This window comes from Callorhinchus milii, unplaced genomic scaffold, assembly GCF_018977255.1.
Source record: "Callorhinchus milii isolate IMCB2004 unplaced genomic scaffold, IMCB_Cmil_1.0 Scaffold1, whole genome shotgun sequence".
Lineage (NCBI taxonomy): Eukaryota > Metazoa > Chordata > Chondrichthyes > Chimaeriformes > Callorhinchidae > Callorhinchus > Callorhinchus milii.
In genome coordinates, this window is record NW_024704742.1 from 138,094,152 (window position 1) to 138,114,222 (window position 20,071).

At 54.7% G+C, this 20,071-nt stretch overlaps 1 protein-coding gene across 2 annotated transcripts; it reads right to left on the reverse strand.

Annotated features, from left to right (window-relative positions):
* On the reverse strand, positions 1-18,469 carry phf24 (PHD finger protein 24). Of its 2 annotated transcripts, none has more exons than XM_042336245.1 (8): positions 18,220-18,469; positions 13,039-13,534; positions 7,718-7,903; positions 3,829-3,907; positions 2,961-3,163; positions 1,824-1,990; positions 1,155-1,250; positions 1-314 (listed from the first exon to the last, which is right to left on the reverse strand). In XM_042336245.1, the coding sequence occupies exons 2-8, from the start codon at positions 13,405-13,407 to the stop codon at positions 212-214; spliced, it is 1,203 nt and encodes a 400-aa protein (XP_042192179.1). In that variant the 5' UTR covers positions 13,408-13,534; positions 18,220-18,469; the 3' UTR covers positions 1-211. The 2 variants fall into 2 exon arrangements, with proteins under 2 accessions (XP_042192179.1, XP_042192182.1); XM_042336248.1 differs by lacking the exon at positions 18,220-18,469 and adding an exon at positions 16,029-16,048.
* Between the last annotated feature and the right edge of the window lie 1,602 nt (positions 18,470-20,071).

The window sequence follows — 20,071 nt, forward strand, 5'->3', positions numbered from 1 at the left end:
GATTGAGTGACCCAAATTATTATTAAAGATTATTGTCATCTCAATACTGTGCAGAGATTGTTAAATACTGTATAACAGGAGCCGGGGAATGTACAGGATTATAGGACGGTCATTTGTGAATTATTCTTTTCGTTCGAAGTGCAATGCGGAGCAACGCTCTGGAAGATTCTCAGTCCGTCTGTCTCCGCACAGGAAATGACAGATGTCTCCCTCAGAGGTGGGGGTCTGGGCGGAGGTGGGTGGCCAGGCTGTTTGGGCGGGCAGCCAGGATATAAATGGCGCTCTCCTTCAGGAAAGTTTTCCAGTCCAACAGCCTGGAAAGAGAGAGAGAGAGAGAGAGAGAGAGAGTGACAGAGATAAACAGAGAAAGAGGAGGAAGAGAGAGAGAGAGAGAGAGAGCGCGTCAGACAGAGAGAGAGAGACAGGGTTGGTGAGACACAGAGATAGAGAGAGACAGAGTGAGTGAGGGAAAGAGAGAAAGAGACCAATAGAGAGAGAGAGAGAGGTTATTCGCATTTCCTTACCGCGCTCAAATCACTCTCTCTCTCTCCCTGGAGGGTCACATTCTGCTCACAAGCAGAGAGAGAGAGTGCGTATTCAATCCCAACGATCTATCTCTGGGAATTCCGGGTGTCGGTGGGAGGCAATGAAAAAAATCTCAGTTGGGTTTGGAGACTCTAAAGCAACGGTGATGGGTTTCCGTGTGCGTCAGACACCCGACTAACGGTGAAGGGCTTCTGCTTGTGTCAGGACACCCGGTGTGTCCAACAACTCCCAGTCCCGCTGACACAGCAGTTATTACTGTACGTAAGGCATCCTCCTGCCCTCCACGCTCCTGCCCTCCACCCTCCTGCCCTCCACCCTCCTGCCCTCCACCCTCCTGCCCTCCACCCTCCTGCCCTCCACCCTCCTGCCCTCCACCCTCCTGCCCTCCACCCTCCCGAACCCCCAGCTTGGGTCCAAATCCCTGACTGTCCAGCGCCTTGGGACATCCTCCCGACATGAAAGGCGCTGCGTAAATGTAATGTGTTGCTGTTGCTGGAATCTACCCCCCACCCCCCGCCAACCGGGAAGGGGTTAGAGTATCTCTGGGGGGTGGGGGGAGCTCAGGGTCACCTGTTGCTCGCTTGGACCCCCCAACTACACCATCTCACCTGTTATCCTCGCTGGACAGAAGGCTCTTGTCCTGCGCTCGCTCTCGTCCCCTGCTGGAGGGGCTGCTCTCCGATATCGGGCCAACGTGACTGATACTGACAGAAAGACAGAGAGAGTCAGAGCACACAGTGACCGCAGCTCCGTCTCACACACAGCGTCTCACACACAGCGTCTCACACAGGGTCTCACACACAGCGTCTCACACACAGGGTCTCACACACAGCGTCTCACACACAGCGTCTCACACAGCGTCTCACACACAGTGTCTCACACACAGCGTCTCACACAGTGTCTCACACACAGTGTCTCACACACAGCGTCTCACACACAGTGTCTCACACACAGCGTCTCACGGGTTTGTGTGTGTGTCAGACACCCGGCTGGTCACGGTGATGGTTTGTGTGTGTGTGTGTCAGACACCCGGCTGGTCACGGTGATGGGTTTGTGTGTGTGTCAGACACCCGGCTGGTCACGGTGATGGGTTTGTGTGTGTGTCAGACACCCGGCTGGTCACGGTGACGGGTTTGTGTGTGTGACAGACTCCCGGCTGGTCACGGTGACGGGTCTTCGCGAGTGTCAGCTGTACGTTTTCAGTTGGGTTAAACTCATCGACGTGAAGGGAAGGAGGTGCGAAAGGGACATGGAAAGTTCCGGAAGCGATCGCTCACCTGACGTTACAGGACTGCGATTCCTTGGAGTGTTTGCGGAACCAGGAGGTCTGAGCTCTCTGACACTCGCTCCCGGTGACTCTCCCCTCGCTATCCCGGCTCAGAGACAGGAAGACAGCTCGAGCCCGGCTCAGCTCCTTCCCCGACACCAACCTCAGCAGGGAATTCTGAGGACAAAGACAGCGTGTGGACTGTTAATATCACTGTCTGGCAGCTTCCCCGCTGCTTGTCCAGCGAGGACCACCCTCCCCGTTAGTTAGGGCTTTGGCTTCAGGGCTCACAGGAGCTGAGGGGGAGGATTCCCGGCCCCCAGTGACTGGTCGGCCCTTCCAGGTCCTGCCGTTGAGCCGGGCCGGGCTGTGCTGTCATCCGTGAGGAACACTCATCTTTGAGTGAGAAGGTTGTGGGTTCAAACCTCACGTGGGGATTCGGAATCACACAGTGCAGCAGTGACCCCACAAACATGGAGTCCTGTAGCTCAGCGATTAAAGCACTCGCCTCGCAAGCGAGAGACGTGGGCTTGATTCCCGGTAGGGCGAAATCTTAATGATCCCTCAAGACAAAAAGCAATAATAATTTTTTGGTCACTCCATCCACGACTGTTTGTGGGGACGCTGCTGTGCGCAATTGGCTGCCGCGTTTCGCCCACAAAATATACAGTCAATTCACTTTACAGTACATTCTGTGAAGCGCTTTGAGACGTCTCGAAGACACGAAAAGCGCTATATCAAATGCAAGGATTCAAGGATTAAACGGCCTTGAAGTGAAGAACGAGCGATTTTATTTGGGGATCGTCAGTCAGGACACCGGGAGAGAGAGAGAGAGAGAGAGAAAGAGAGAAAGGGAGAGAGAGAGAGAGAGAGGGTGGGGGGGTGGGGGAAAGAGAGAGCAAGGAAGAGAGAGAGAGACAAAGCGAGAGCGAGAGGGAGAATTTCCCTTCTCTTTAACGTGCACGCTCCCAGAGGATGTAAAGTTAACGTCAAAAATCTCCAGTCAAAAAACGTGGCCACCAAAAAATGGTCCGTCCAGCCTCCTCCTCCTCCTCCACCCCAATCTATCCTCCACTACCCCACCTCGCTGCCCATTCTCCCCTCCTGTCCCCCCAACCCCCACCCCCACCCTCACCAGTCCCTGTACCTGGGAGCGGAATCTCTGGAGCACCATGAGGGACTCGTGGTACAGGAAGTCTGACCACTCGATCTGTCCCTTCCGGTCGCCATCCAGAGCAGAAAACTGAGCCAGAACCTCCTCCTCCTGCTCCTCACTCATCTGCCGCTCAAACAGCTGCTTGTGGATCTGGTGCTTATAGTGCAGGAAGTCATCGCTGGTCAGACACGACTCTGTACACACCCACAAACACAAACACAGGGAATTATACACAGCGACACGCACACACACGCACACACACACACACAGTCATACACACAGCACAGCAGCCAGAGTTACACACACAGAGTTATACACACACACACACACACACAGACACAACCCCCGATGGTGCAGTGGAGGGGACGAGGGACAATCAGGAGGCCGGAGCGGAGGGAGTGGGTGGTGGAGTGGGGGGGTGACCAGGTCGGGGAGGCAGGGACGGGCGAGGGCATGAGGGCACTTGAGAACGAGCGAGAGGAGCTTGAAGTTGATCCGTTGGGTGATTGGGAGCCAATGGAGCCTGACAGGGACTGGGGCGATGGGGGGGATGGAGTTTTGTGAGGGCGAGTGTCCGTCCGGGCTGTGGCGTTCTGAATGAATTGTATTGCGTGTGCGGTGGAGCTGGGGAGACCAGCGAGGAGGGCGATGGAATAGTCCAGCCGGGAGGTGACGAAGGCCTGGACGAGGGTTTCAGCTGTGAGTTGAGGCACGGGCGGAGGCGGGCGATGCGGGAAAAGGCGGCGCTGGTCGGGGAACAGATGTGGGGGAGAAGGGAAAGCTGGGGATCGAACCTGAGTGGGTGGGGGAGAGGGTGACAGGTGGTCAGGGGGGAGCTGGGGGTGGGGGGGTCACTGACCTGGGATGACACGGCACTGATGGAATATTTCCTTCAGACTGAACATCTCCTCCTCGGTCAGTAAGAGGTTTACATTGTCCTGGAGACGGAGAGAGAGAGAGACAGAGAGAGAGACAGAGAGACAGAGAGAGGTTGGGTCACTGCGCTGTGAGCAATGTAACACACAGGAGCTGCTATAATACAGGACTCACCTTCCTGGCTCTTCTTATAAGAATAATAATTAATAATAATAATAATAATCCTTGCATTTGATACAGCGCCTTATCACGTGGTCCAGACGTCTCACAGGAGACACTGCAAGGTGTAGTGACTGTCTTTTTCTGGACGCAACGCGCCCAGCGGCAAACAGCCACGGATTGAGCGACCAAATGATTATTTTCTTGGAAGGGATCGTCACCCCCGGAACAGCGATCCGCCGATCGACTAACCAACCGCGGGGGTTCCTACGCACCGCCGGGTAAACCGAGGCGCGTTGTGCGTGTTGAGTAAGGAAACCCGCCCGACGTGTCGCCCCCCCGCCCCCCCTCGCCCCCACCCCACCCCGCCCGGGCATCGAACCCGGGTCCTCTCGCTTGCTCCTCTAACCACTGGAGCGACACTTCTCGCTCCGATGCTCTCCCAGACTGCCACCCACCCACCCACTCCCCCCCACCCCACCCCTCACCCTCCGTCACCCTAACATCGGGAAGGACAGCTGCCGCGAGCTGCGACCTTGTTGATGTCCTGTTTAATGTGCTGTTGGACGGCTGCCCGGGTTTCTATATTAGGCTCTCGCTTCAGTGATCGTGGTGTGTGAGACCAGACGCTCGCTCTGGCTCCATACCTTCCCCCCCCACCCACCCACCCCGCCTTCTCAGCCCTGCCCCCTCCTCCGCCCACCCCTCTCTCCGCCCCACCCCTTCTCTCCGCCCCGCCCCTCGCTCTCTGCCCCACCCCCTTTCTCCACCCCGCCCTTCTCTCCACCCCGCCCCTCACTCTCTGCCCCACCCCCTCTCCATCCCGCCCTCTCTCTCTCTGCCCCACCCCCTCTCCACCCCACCCCTCTCTCTGCCCCAACCCCTCTCCACCCCGCCCCTCTCTCTCTGCCCCACCCTCTCCACCCCACCCTCTCTGCCCCAACCCCTCCCCACCCCGCCCCTCTCTCTGCCCCACCCCTCAACCCCACCCTCTCTGCCCTACCCCTCTCTCCACCCACCCCCCTCTCTCTCTACCCCACCCCCTCTCCATCCCGCCCCTCTCTCTCTCTGCCCCACCCCTCTCCACCCCACCCCTCTCTCTGCCCCAACCCTCCCACCCGCCCTCTCTCTCTGCCCCTCTCTCTCTGCCCCACCCCTCAACCCCACCCCTCTCTGCCCCACCCCCTCTCTCCACCCCACCCCCTCTCTCTCTGCCCCACCCCCTCTCCACCCCACCCCTCTCTCTCTGCCCCACCCCTCTCTCCACCCCACCCCTCTCTCTCGGCCCCACCCTCTCTCTGCCCCACCCCCACCCACCTTCTATAGATGAGACGTTAAACCTCACTCCCCGCCTGTACCCTGCACAGACGGGGAGTGAGGCTTAACATCTTGTCCGAAAGACGTCTCTGACAATGGCGCTCTCTCTCTCTCTCCCCCACCCCCACCCCCCCCCATCCCCAGCGCTGCGCTGGAGTTCAGAGTCCCTCAACATTGGGGGGGTGGGAGTCTCAAACCCATAAGCTCCTGACTCAGAGGCGAGGCTCCAGCAATAGGAGTAATTACCCAATACCTGCTATGTTGGCCGGCTGACGTCTCTGGGGACGAGGGGGGACCTCACACAGGCCGCCGATTGCCAGGCGAGGCGACGCGAAGGCACGCTGGCAACAAGCCAGTGGCTCTCACCAGCCCTCGCCTCGGTCAGACCACCAACTTGGAGACCGTGTTCAGTTTTGGGCACTGCAACCTCAGGCCCTGGAGGAGGCGCAGAGCAAGTTCGCCGGAATGCAACCGGTGGCTTAAAGGGGTTACGATCATCCTTGCATTTGATTATAGCGCCTGACCACGTCTCAAAGCGCTTCACGGGATATATCGTAACGTGAAGGGACTGTGCATTTTGCGGTTGCACACAAACCATCGTGGATTGAGTGTCCTCCGCAGATTATGAGGACAGGTTGCATTAACTTGCTTTGCGGACACAGGATTTAAGCGTGTGCGTGTTTGTCTCTCATATGCTGCCTCTCTCTACACTGTCTCTCTCTCTCTCTCTCTCATACTGTCTCACTCACACACTGTCTCTCTCTCTCTCTCTCACACACTGTCTCACACACTGACTCTCTCTCTCACTGTCTCTCTCACACACTGTCTCTCTCACACAGTCTCTCATACGGTCTCTCTCTCTCACTGTCTCTCTCTCTCACTGTCGCTCTCACACACTGTCTCTCTCACTGTCTCTCTGTTCCACATTTCTCCTCGATCGCCCTTTCTCTCTTCTTCATTCTTTGAAATTGGTCCAACACCCATTTTAAGAGAAGCACCGACTGTGGGCAGTGCTCCTCTCCACCACCACCACCACCACCACCAGCCCCAACCCCCAGCGCTGCCCTCACCCCCACACAGCCCCCAGCCCCACCCTCAGCCCCAACCCCCAGCTCTGCCCTCACCCCCACACAGCCCCCAACCCTGCCTCCACCCCAGACCACTCCCAACCCCTATCTCCACCCTAGCTCCAACACCCAACCCAGACTCATCCCCCAACCCCTATCCCCACCCTAGCCCCCAACCTCACCCCAGCCCTGCCCTCACCCCCACACAGCCCCCAGCCCCACCTCCATCCTCAGCCCCACCCCCAACCCTATCCCCACCCTAGCCCCACTCTCAACCCCCATCCCAGCCCCAGCCCCCAATCCCTATCCCCACCGTAGCCCCAACTCCCAGCCCAGCCCCTAGCCCAGTCCCATCCCCACCCGAGCCCAAACCACAGCGCCGCCCTCGCCCCCACCCCAGCCCCCAAAGTCCCCCCACTCCTCCCCAGCCTCACCCCCACCCCCAGCCCCTGTAAGGGTTAATTTAAACTTGTGACGGTGGAGGGTGGAGGGGGAATTAGAAACCGACACAGATGTTAAATACGGTTTGGAAATGGAAGTATCTGTGTAAGCTGATGAGTTGGGTTTAGTGAGTTGGAGATTGATTGATGGCGTGTGAGGTGGCGTCAATTATACTGAGCAGTGGCAGCTCTATCTCCAGCCAATATTATCTCCTGTATAATTGGATGCATCAGCAGTTAGTCAGGGGCTCGAGGGGCCGAATATCCTACGTCTTATGGTCTTATGGTCTGATCCCATTTGGTGGGTAACTATCCGGGAGGGTTTCCTGGGCTCCAGCCTCTCACTTCCTTATTAACTCGGTCTTTGGAAAGACTGAATTAATAAACATCTCGATTCCTGTACAACATTTGTCACTCATTACTTCATCACAGGGTCACGAATTTCATTTAACACTTACGTCACAACCCAGGACCCCCCCAACCCTCCACGCTCACCACCCCCCCACACACACACACTCACCTAACCCCATCCCCCCCCAAACCTCCACACTCACCCCCCCTCTACACCCAACCCAACCACACCACAGACCCCCAGCTCCACCCTCACTATCACCCCCACCCCCACCAGTCACACAGTCTGTCACCTTCAGCCTCTCGACTCACACATACACCCCCACACACGCACTCACACTCAACGCACACACACACACACAGAGCCACTAACACACAATCATTCACACGTACACATATGTACAGTGGGGGAGGGGAGTGTGTGTGGGTGTGTGTGTGTGAGTGTGCATGTTTGCATGCGGATGTGGGTGCGTGCGTGTGTGTATGTGGGTGTGTGTGTGTTGGGGAAGGAGGGGGCGTGTGGGTGAGTGTGACTTACGCAGTAATGGCAGCTCCAGCCCACCATGGTGAGAGCGGTTTCCTGTAGCTCCTGGATGCTGGCGGGGCTGAGGCAGGCCATGCGCCGCAGACAACCATCGTGGTAAACCCGGGGACACACGCGGCACGGGAACAGCTCGTCCGCCGTCCACACCTCACAGATCTCACACATTTCCTCGTTCCTCACCTGGAACCACAACACCACACGGCACAGGGTCAGCCCAGCACCATCATCAGCCACAGAATCCCATCACCGCGACCAGCCGGGTGTCTGACACACACACAAACCCATCACCGTGACCAGCCGGGTGTCTGTCACACACAAACCCATCACCGTGACCAGCCGGGTGTCTGACACACACACATACACAAACCCGTCACCGTGACCAGCCGGGTGTCTGACACACACACAAACCCATTACCGTGACCAGCCGGGTGTCTGACACACACACACAAACCCGTCACCGTGACCAGCCGGGTGTCTGACACACACACAAACCCGTCACCGTGACCAGCCGGGTGTCTGACACACACACACAAACCCATCACCGTGACCAGCCGGGTGTCTGACACACACACACAAACCCATCACCGTGACCAGCCGGGTGTCTGTCACACACACAAACCCATCACCGTGACCAGCCGGGTGTCTGTCACACACACAAACCCATCACCGTGACCAGCCGGGTGTCTGACACACACACAAACCCATCACCGTGACCAGCCGGGTGTCTGACACACACACAAACCATCACCGTGACCAGCCGGGTGTCTGTCACACACACAAACCCATCACTGTACTTAAGAGTCTCCAAACCAAGCTGTTCATCCCACCTACACCTAGAAATCCCGGAGTGTGTGTTGGGGTAACTGCTGGAGTGTAACCCACTAAACCCACACAGCTCGGACATTGAGATCACTGTCTGGCAGCTTTCCCGCTGCTCGTCCAGCGAGGACCACCCTCCCCGCTGGGGCTTTGGCTGCGGGGGTAACAGGAGCTGAGTGGTTATTGTCAGCTTTTCATCTCAGTCGAAAGAACCTGGTCTGCTCCCGCTCTCTGGAACCCCATCCTGGAGCCCCTCCGACTCCCTCCCTCCCCTCGTTCAAGGTCCATCTCAAGAACTTTCTCTCTGACCGCAATGGTCAGCGAGGCCACTGGGAGAGAGTGACAGTAACTCTCTTCTCTTTTCCAACAGCGCCGTGGGAGATCTTTAACTACTGTGTCTCTAACCCTGACCTGGGAGTGTGGACGCACAGTGTAGTGACTGTGCGTTACTGTGTCTGTAACCCTGACCTGGGAGTGTGGACGCACAGTGTAGTGACTGTGTGTTACTGTGTCTGTAACCCTGACCGGGGAGTGTGGGTGCACAGTGTAGAGGAGCTTTCTCCTGTGTTAATTCTGACACAGCGTTCGCACAATTTGTTGTGATGAAAAGTTAGAAACTAAATCGCTGCTTTTGCAGATAATTAAACATCAATTAGTGAGTGAGCGGCGAACATCCGGTCTGAACCACAGCGGTAATTACAGCTGAACAGCACTGACTGCTGACCCTGTCTCTGTACCACACACACAGCCCCCACCCCACAGCACACACAGCCCCCACCCCCCACAGCACACACACACACACAGCCCCCCCCCCCACAGCACACACACACACACAGCCCCCACCCGCACACACACACACACACAGCCCCACAGCACACACACACACACACACAGCCCCCACCCACAGCACACACACACACACAGCCCCCACCCCCCACAGCACACACACACACACAGCCCCACAGCACACACACACACACAGCCCCCACCCCACAGCACACACAGCCCCCACCCCCCCCACAGCACACACACACACAGCCCCCACCCCCCACAGCACACACACAGCCCCCACCCCCCACAGCACACACACAGCCCCCCCCCCACAGCACACACACAGCCCCCACCCCCCACAGCACACACAGCCCCCACCCCCACAGCACACACAGCCCCCACCCCCCACAGCACACACAGCCCCCACCCCCACAGCACACACACACACACACACAGACCCCCCCCACAGCACACACACACACACAGCCCCCCCCCCACAGCACACACAGCCCCCACCCCCACAGCACACACACAGCCCCCACCCCCCACAGCACACACACAGCCCCCCCCCCCACACACACACACAGCCCCCACCCCCCACAGCACACACACACAGCCCCACCCCCACAGCACACACACAGCCCCCCCCCACACAGCACACACACACACACAGCCCCCACCCCCACAGCACACACACAGCCCCCACCCCCCACAGCACACACACAGCCCCACCCCACAGCACACACACAGCCCCCCCCCCCCCCCACAGCACACACACACACACAGCCCCCACAGCACACATACAGCCCCCCCCACAGCACACACACACACACAGCCCCCACCCCCCACAGCACACACACACACAGCCCCCACCCCCCACAGCACACACACACACAGCCCCCACCCCCACAGCACACACACACAGCCGCCCCCCCACAGCACACACACACACACAGCCCCCACCTGCACACACACACACACAGCCCCCACCAGCACACACACACACAGCCCCCACCCCACACACACACACAGCCCCCACCCCCCACAGCACACACACACACACAGCCCCCACCCCCCACAGCACACACACACACACAGCCCCCACCCCCCACAGCACACACACACACACACACACACACACACAGCCCCCACCCCCCACAGCACACACACAACAGCCCCCACCCCCCACAGCACACACACACACACAGCCCCCACCCCCCACAGCACACACACACACACAGCCCCCACCCCCACAGCACACACACACACACACACACACACACACAGCCCCCACCCCCCACAGCACACACACACACACACACACACACACACAGCCCCCACCCCCCACAGCACACACACACACACACAGCCCCCACCCCCACACACACACACACAGCATATACACACACACACAGCATATACACACACACACAACATATACACACACACACAGCATATACACACACACACAGCATATACACACACACAGCATATACACACACACACAGCATATACACACACACACACAGCATATACACACACACACACATAGCATACACACACACAGCATATACACACACACACACACAGCATACACACACAGCATATACACACACACACACACAGCATACACACAGCATACACACACACACACAGCATACACACACACACAGCATATACACACACACACAGCATACACACACACAGCATATACACACACACACACACAGCATATACACACACACACACACAGCATATACACACACACAGCATATTCACACACACACACAGCATATACACACACACACAGCATACACACACACACACAGCATACACACACACACACAGCATATACACACACACAGCATACACACACACAGCATATACACACACACAGCATACACACACACACACAGCATACACACACACAGCATACACACACACAGCATATACACACACACACACACACAGCATATACACACACACACACACACAGCATATACACACACACAGCATATTCACACACACACACAGCATATACACACACACACAGCATACACACACACACACAGCATACACACACACACACAGCATATACACACACACAGCATACACACACACAGCATATACACACACACACACAGCATACACACACACACACAGCATACACACACACACAGCATATACACACACACAGCATATACACACACACAGCATACACACACACACAGCATATACACACACACACAGAGCATACACACAGCATACAGACACGCAGCATATACACACACACACAGCATACACACAACATACACACACACAGCATATACACACACACACAGCGTACACACACACACAGCGTACACACACACACAGCATACACACACACACAGCATATACACACACAGCATATACACACACACAGCATACACACAGCATACACACAGCATACACACACAGCATATACACACACACACAGCATATACACACACACACAGCATACACACACACACAGCATATACACACACACACAGCATACACACACACACAGCATATACACACACACACAGCATACACACACACAGCATATACACACACACAGCATACACACAGCATACACACACACACAGCATATACACACACACAGCATACACACAGCATACACACACACACAGCATATACACACACACACACAGCACACACACACACAGCATATACACACACACACACAAACAACTCCACCCCCACATCACACCCCTGTGGGCCAGGACACTGAGGGGGGGAGAGAGAGAGTGAGAGAGAGAGAGAGAGAGAGAGAAACTCACTCATCTTTTCCCAACAACTCCTCGGGAATGTTTAATGTCCCCCCAAACTGACACAGATGGGGGGGGGCTCAGCCCTCTGCCCCCCCCCCCCCCCCCCCCCACACTGTGAGACTCACTGCGATGACGAGGCTGCGAGAGGTTCCCCTGTGAGACGCAGTAATTATTAGTAATAATAATAATAAGCTTTGCATTCGATTACAGCCTTATCACGTCATTGAGACAATCTCCAAGCGCTTCGGATGGTGCTGTAAAGTGTAGTGACTGTGTTTTGTGGGCGAAACGGGGCAGCCAGTTCGCGCACAGCAAGTGTCCCGCGAACAGCCACGGAGTGAGTGACCAATTTTATTGGGGGGCGGTGGTGGGGGGGGTTGTTGGGTTGTTGTTCAGGACAGCGGGAGGGAGAACAGGCGGACTGGACCTCGGTTTAACGTCACACACCACACGCCAAAGGACGGCATCGTCGACAGTGCAACCCCACCCCACCCCACCCCCCAGCACTGCATTGGAGCATCAGCTTAGACTATGTGATTCCTTGTCAGACGGTGATCTCAATGGCCGAGCGGTGTGGGTTTAGTTGGTTAGACTCCCAACAGTTACCCCAACGCACTCTCTGGGCTCCCCCCCAGGCCTTGGCTCTCACCAACCTGCGCCTAATACTCTCCGGAATTAGGTAAACAGGAGGCCTCCCTCCAGGGAGATAGAGAGAGAGCGAGAGAGAGAGAGAGGGAGAGAGCGCATTTCATTCCAACAATCTATCTCTGGGTTTCCGTGTGTAGGTGGGATACAGTTTGGTTTGGAGACTCTTAAGCAATGGTGATGGGTTTCCATGTGTATCGGACACCCGGTTGGGCCACAAAACCCTCCAGAGGTGAGGGCGCTATGTATAAGAAGGAGCTGTACCTCCTCCGTCTCCGCCAGGTTGATGTCCAGTGACTGATCGTCTCCGAGCTGCCTCTTGGGCCTGATGAAGGCGGGCGGTGTCGCTCTGTCCTCCCACTCCAGCTCCTCCGGCTCCACTCCCTTCCCATCCCGCAGCCTCGCCCAGGCCCCTCGGTACTTCCTCGCCACCTCGCTGCAGGCCTGGGAGTCCGAGGCAGCCCCCTCCTCACCCTCGGCCCCCACCTCCACCACCTCCAGCCCTCCAGCGGAGGGCTCCGCCCGTCGCCTGCCCGGGCCCCTCTCCTTCAGCCCGTCCTTGAAGGCTGAGACCACCAGGCTGACCTTCTGCACCTGCTCCACCGTCTGCTTCTTGGACATGAGGACCCCCATGATGGTGGTGTCCTCACGAGGCTCCCTCACACACTCTGAGCCTCGTCACTCTCACAGCATCGCAGCTCACACGCAACCAGCCTAAGCCACTCACTGCACCGAAGCCACAGCCCAGTGTACGTCTGTCCTGAGAACAGAGAACAGCGGTTATATCATCTCCTCCTCCATTGCTCTGCTCTGCGTGAAATAATCACTCAATCCACGACTGTTGGTGGGACACTGCTGTGTGCAAGTGGCTGCCGCGTTTCGCCCACAAAATACACAGTCACTACACTGTACAGCATGTTCTGCGAAGCGCTTTGAGACGTCTCAAAGACGTGATAAGGCGCTGCATCAAATGCAAGGATTATTATAATATGTTCCACAGTTTACCGCTCTCTCACTGAAGTAGTTTCCACAGATTTGTTCTGAATTTACCCCCCCACCCCCCCACCCCCCACTTCAGTCGTAAGCTGTATCCTCTGGTTTTACTGTTCAGTTCAAGATAAAACAGCTTAAGGATGGGAGTGGGAAGGGATTTGATTTATTGGGATTGTCTATCCTCGTCCTCAACTTCAAAGCCCTCCATGGCCTCGCTCGTTCCGAACCCTGTATCAACCTGTCCGCTCCCTCCACTCCGCAGGTTCCCGCCTGCTCCACTTCCCCTGCCCAGCCCGCCACCACCACCCCCACCATCGACTGTCGGACCTCCAGCCTCTCTGCCCCCACCGTTTGGAACTCCATCCCACAGTCCCTTCACCTCAATCCCTCCCTCGCCTCCTTCAAGGCCCATCTCAAAACTCTCCTCTTCGACCGCGCCTTCGGTCACTACCTCCTATCCCCACCCTCCCCGCCCTCCACCCCTCCTGATCCTGACCCCCAGCTCGGGTCCATATTCCTAACTGTCCAGCGCCTCGGGACGTCCTCTTGATGTGAAAGTGCTGTGTAAATGTAATGTGTTGTTGTTTGTTGCTTATAATGGATGGGAATGGGATGGTTTATTGTGTGTACAGTGGGTGGGAATGGGAATGGTTTATTGGGAGAGTGTACAGTGGGTGGGAATGGGAATGGGATGGTTTATGGGGAGCGTGTACAGTGGGTGGGAATGGGATGGTTTAGTGGGAGAGTGTACAGTGGGTGGGAATGGGATGGTTTATTGGGAGAGTATACAGTGGGTGGGAATGGGATGGTTTATTGGGAGAGTGTACAGTGGGTGGGAATGGGAAGGGGTTGCTTTGGTTCGGATTATCTACAACAGGAAAGTTGCAATTATTGTCCAGTGTAGTGACTATTTTTTCACAGTTAAACCCTTTGACAGACAGGTTTTGCACACAACCATGAAGTGAAGTGGAGTTCTGCAGCTGAGTGGTTAGAGCACTCGCCTCGCAGGCGGGAGGGACTGGGTCTGATTCCTGGGCAGAGCAAAAACTTAGGACAAGTTTCGTTACTCTACACACCTCAGTTTCCCTCGCAGTTGTTCCTGTCCATTAACGGATCGTTTTTAGGGGGTAATAATCCCATTAAAAAAAAGTCACTCAAGCCACGACTGTTTGTGGGACGCTGCTGTGCACAATTGGCTACTGTTTCGCCCCCGAAATATAGAGTCAATCCACTTTTACAGCGAAGCGCTTTGAGACGTCTCAACTACGTAATAAGGGGCTATATCAAATGCAAGGATTATTATTAATATTAAATTATTATCTACACCGCCTGGTTAATGTGGAGGGATATCAGTCAGGACAACTCCATTCTCTTCCCCAGCAGTGACGTGGGATCTTTAGTGTCCACCTCCACCTGAACAGCGCACAGACGGGGGTGAGGTTTAACGTCTCATCTGAAGGACAGCGTCTCTGACAACGTGTCGCTCTCTCTCTCTCTCTCTTTCTCTCGCTCTCTCTCTCCCGCCAGCGAGCTCAGCTCCTGCTACATTTGCCTGCAAAATTCACCGAATCTGCAGATGACAGTAATTGCCTGTGTAAGTCTTTGGAGACGTTTTGACATTGTAAGTGCTGGATGGAATGTGAGAATTAATGTTATTACGTAATTTGAAACAGCGGGAGCCAAGCTGAAGAAAGAGAGTTTAAGTGACTGCAAAGTGACTGCATGTGATATGGCTGAACTTGCTCTTGTGTTAAGTAATTAACTATGATAATAATAATAATCCTTGCATTTGATATGGCGCCTCATCACATCTTCGAGACGTCTCAAAGGGCTTCGCAGGATAAACTGTAAAGTAACTTGACTGTATTTCGTGGGCAAAGGCAGCGTCCCACAAACAGCCGTAGACTGAGTGACAAAATTATTGCTTTAATGTTTTTTGAAGGGATTATTACCCAGGAAAAGTGATGCGCCAATCGACTAACAACCAGGTTCCTACTTATTGCTAGAGAAACAGAGGCGTGTGGAGTAAGGAAACTTGCCCAACGTTTCACCCTGTCCGGGAATCAAACCTGGGTCCTCTTTGCTTGCGAGGCCACTGAGCTACAGGACTCTACAGAAATGGTTCTGAAGCACCACTAAACTACCCCCAGGACGAGGGAGGGGGTTGCGGAGGTTGCGGTGAGGGGGTTGGGATGGAATGAGGGGAGGTCAAGCTGGAATTCCATCCCCCACACCGCCCCCCCCCACCGCATCAGACAAACCCTTGTCAGCCCGGCTCAGTGGCTCACACTCTCGCCTCCGAGTCAGGAGTTTTGTGGGTTCAAGCCCACTTTGGGGTCTCTGAGCTCAGCACTGGGGGGAAAGAGAGAGAGAGAGAGAGAGAGAGAGACATTGTCAGAGACGCCATCCTTCTAGTGAGTCATTAAACCTCACTCCCCGTCTGTGCTCTGTTCAGGTGGACGTTAAAGATCCTGTGACACTATCGGGAAAAGAAAAGGGAGTTTCTCTCTCTCTCTCTCTCTCTCTCTCTCTCTCTCAGTGTCCGGGCTGACATTAAGCCCAGATAAAAATCTCACTAACTTGACGGCTGTTTCGTGGGGCGTTGCACAAAACACACAGTCACTGCGGCTCGCAGTAAAACCACGTGAAGCATTTTTGAGACGCGATGAGGCGCTATATTAAGATTATCACTAATAATAATAACAAAATGTTCAGCTTCTTCTTAGTAAAATGACTATCTATAGGGAAGGGGGGGAGTGGCATCTGGAATTAAATTTTAACAGCGAGATATGACGTAATAAATAATAATCCTTGGATTTGATATGGCGCCTTATCACATCTTCGAGACGTCTGAAAGCGCTTCACAGAATATACTGTGCAGTGGAGTGACTGTCTATTTTGCGGCAGCCAATCGCGCACAGCAGTGTCCCACAAACAGTCGTGGATTGAGTGACCACATTTTTTTTGAAGGGATTATTATAAGATGTGACTGAAGTCCTCTCCTCCCCCACCACCACCGCCCGCCCCCACCCAAAAAAAAGACTAAACCCCCCCTTTAATTGATCACTTGCCTATCCTTGATGTACCTGTCAGTCTAACACTTGGGGTTTGAGCCCCATTCAGGGGAGGGGAGGGTGGGGGGAGATAAAGAAACCCATCACTGTGTGTTGGGAGAACTTGTCAGTCCGGTGAACAGTCGAAGACGCCGTTTCTCGCCCAAGGCACAGTCTCTCCAGAGAAACTGGATTAAAAAAAAAGCCCCCACCCCTTCCTCAATCCCCCAAACCCCCCCACATCTACCCCAAAACCCTACCCCTTCCAACCCCTCAGTCTGATGCCCTGACCCCTGCCCCAAAATACATATATCTCCATCCCACTCACCAATTTACAGATGTCTCTGTTTCCCCTCCTCCCTTTCCCCCCCACTCCCCCTCTCCTGCTCACTCTCTTACCAGATCCCTCTCCCCCCCCCACACCCCACCTCATTGCCCCATTTAACCCTTTCCTCCCCACCCCCATTCCACCTGCAAACATCAGCCACAGAGCGTGAGATTGACCATCAATCGTCTCTTGTCAAATTCACTCACTCTCTCTCTCTCTCTGTTTCTCTCCATCTCTTTCTCTCTCACTCTCTTTCTTCCCCTCTCTCTCTGTGTCTCTCTCTCACTGTGTTTCTGTCTCTTTCTGTCCATTTATCTCTCTCTCTCTGTGTGTCTCTCTCTCTTTCTCTCTCTGTCTGTCTGTCTCTCGCTTTCTCTGTCCATGTCTCTCCCTCTCTGTGTGTGTCTCTCTGTCTCTCTCTGTCTCTCTCTCTCTGTCTGTGTGTCTCTCTCTCTCCCTCTGTCTCTCTGTCTGTCTGTGTGTCTCTCTGTCTCCCTCTCTGTCTCTCTCTGTGTCTGTGTGTCTCTCTGTCTCCCTCTCTGTCTCTATCTCTCTGTCTGTGTGTCTCTGTCTCCCTCTCTGTCTGTGTGTCTCTCTGTCTGTGTGTCTCTCTGTCTCCCTCTCTGTCTGTGTCTCTCTGTCTCTCTCTGTGTCTGTGTGTCTCTCTGTCTCCCTCTCTGTCTGTGTGTCTCTCTGTCTCCCTCTCTGTCTGTGTGTGTGTGTGTCTCTCTGTACCCCCCACCCCACCCCACTCTCTCTGTCTGTCTCCCAGTTTGTGAGTGTCACTCTCTCTGTGTGTGTATCTCTCTCTCTCTGTCTGTGTGTCTCTCTCTCTGTCTGTGTGTGTGTGTGTCACTCTCTCTGTCTGTGTGTGTCTCTCTCTCTCTATCTTTATCCCTTAGTCTGTGTGTGTGTCTGTCTCTCTCTCTCTCTCTCTCTCTATCTTTATCTCTTAGTCTGTGTGTGTGTATGTCTCCCTGTGTCTGTCTGTCTGTCTGTCTGTCTGTGTGTGTGTCTCTGTCTATCTCTAACACTCCCCAAATCATCACACACACAAAAAAAACACCTTACCTGTGGGAATTTCCTTCTGTCAAGGTTGCAGTCTTGGGAAGGCAGGATTTTTCCTGATTTTCCAGACACTCTCTCTCTCTCTCTCTCCCTCTCCCTCTCTCTCCCTGTATTTCCCTGGAACCCAGAGGTCTGGTTGGGAAGAGTGAGGATGGAGTCAGTCAATAGGGACCGCCTTAGCTTTAGCTCAGTCTGTGAAGCATTGACACATCACACAGTACATTCACACGAATCTCTCTGTGTCTCTCACTCACTCACTCACTCACTCATTCATTCATTCACTCTCTCCCTCTCTCTCTCTCCCTCTCTCTCTCTCTCTCTCTCCCCCTTGATCTTCCTAAGTGTCAACACAGTCAAGATCCTTCTAATTGCTGCACCAAACCATACAGTACAGAGGGGAGGGAGAGAGAGAGAGAGAGAGCAGTTACCTCCTCTCTCTATTGGTTGCATACAAAGACCCCCACGTCCCTCCCCACCCCTCCCCACTCTCTCTCCCACTCTCTCTCTCTCTCTCTCCCCCCCTTCCCCACCCTTTTGCAAAATTACAGTAAGAAGAATCCTTGCGATTGATCTCCCTTCGCTGTGCGCGCTTCCCTGGATTTTATCGTCACGCGTAGTGACTGTTTTGTGGCCAAAGAAGGTCCTAGTGGTCCCGTAGCTCGGTGGTTAGAGCCCTCCTCACCTCGCAAGCGAGAGGACCTGGGTTCGATTCCCGGGCAGGGCGAAAGGCAAGTTTCCTTACTCCGCACGCCTCTGTTTACCAGCAGCGATTAGGAACCCGGTTGTCAGTCGGTTGGCGGATCGCTTTCCCGGGGGTAATGGTCCCTTACAAAAAAAATGTGGTCACTCAGTCCGCGGCTGTTTGTGGGACGTCGCTGCGCGCAATCGGCTGCCGCGTTTGACCCACAAAATGAACAGTCATCATCTCCAAATCCACTTTACAGTATATCCTGTGAAGGGCTTTGAGACGTCTCAATGACGTGATAAGGCCCCATATCAAATGCGAGGCTTGTTATTATTATTTAGACGGTCCAAGAAATTTGCGCAACGCAAGTGAGTGAGCGAGCGATTAATGTGTGGGATTGCTGGCCAGGACGCTGGGAGGGAGAGAGAGAACTCCCTCCACGCTTCTCAACAGCCCAGCGGGATCTTTAGAGGACGTCTGACCAGGGCACGGACGGGGGGTGAGGTTTAACGTCTTATCTGAAGGACGGTGTCTCTGAGCTCTTAAACAACAATGACAAACCATGTTTACGCCGTTCCCTTCGCGTCGAGAGGATGTCCCAACGCGCTGGACAGTCAGGGATTGGGATCTGAGCTGGGGGTTAACACAAGAATGGTGGAGATCACTGGGGGCAGGGAGCGAGGAGCCAAAGGCAACATCCCCACCATCATCATCATCCTCACCATCATCACCATCATCATCCTCACCATCAACATTATTATCACCATCTTCACCATCCTCACCATCACCACCATCATCACCATCATCACCATCATCCTCACCATCAACATTATCATCACCATCCTCACCATCATCACCATCATCACCATCATCACCATCATCATCCTCACCATCAACATTATCATCACCATCCTCACCATCCTCACCATCCTCACCATCCTCACCATCATCACCATCATCACCATCATCCTCACCATCAACATTATCATCACCATCTTCACCATCCTCACCATCATTACCATCATCACCATCATCACCATCATCACCATCATCCTCACCATCAACATTATCATCACCATCCTCACCATCCTCACCATCAGCACCATTATCACCATCCTCACCATCATTACCATCATCACCATCATCACCATCATCACCATCATCCTCACC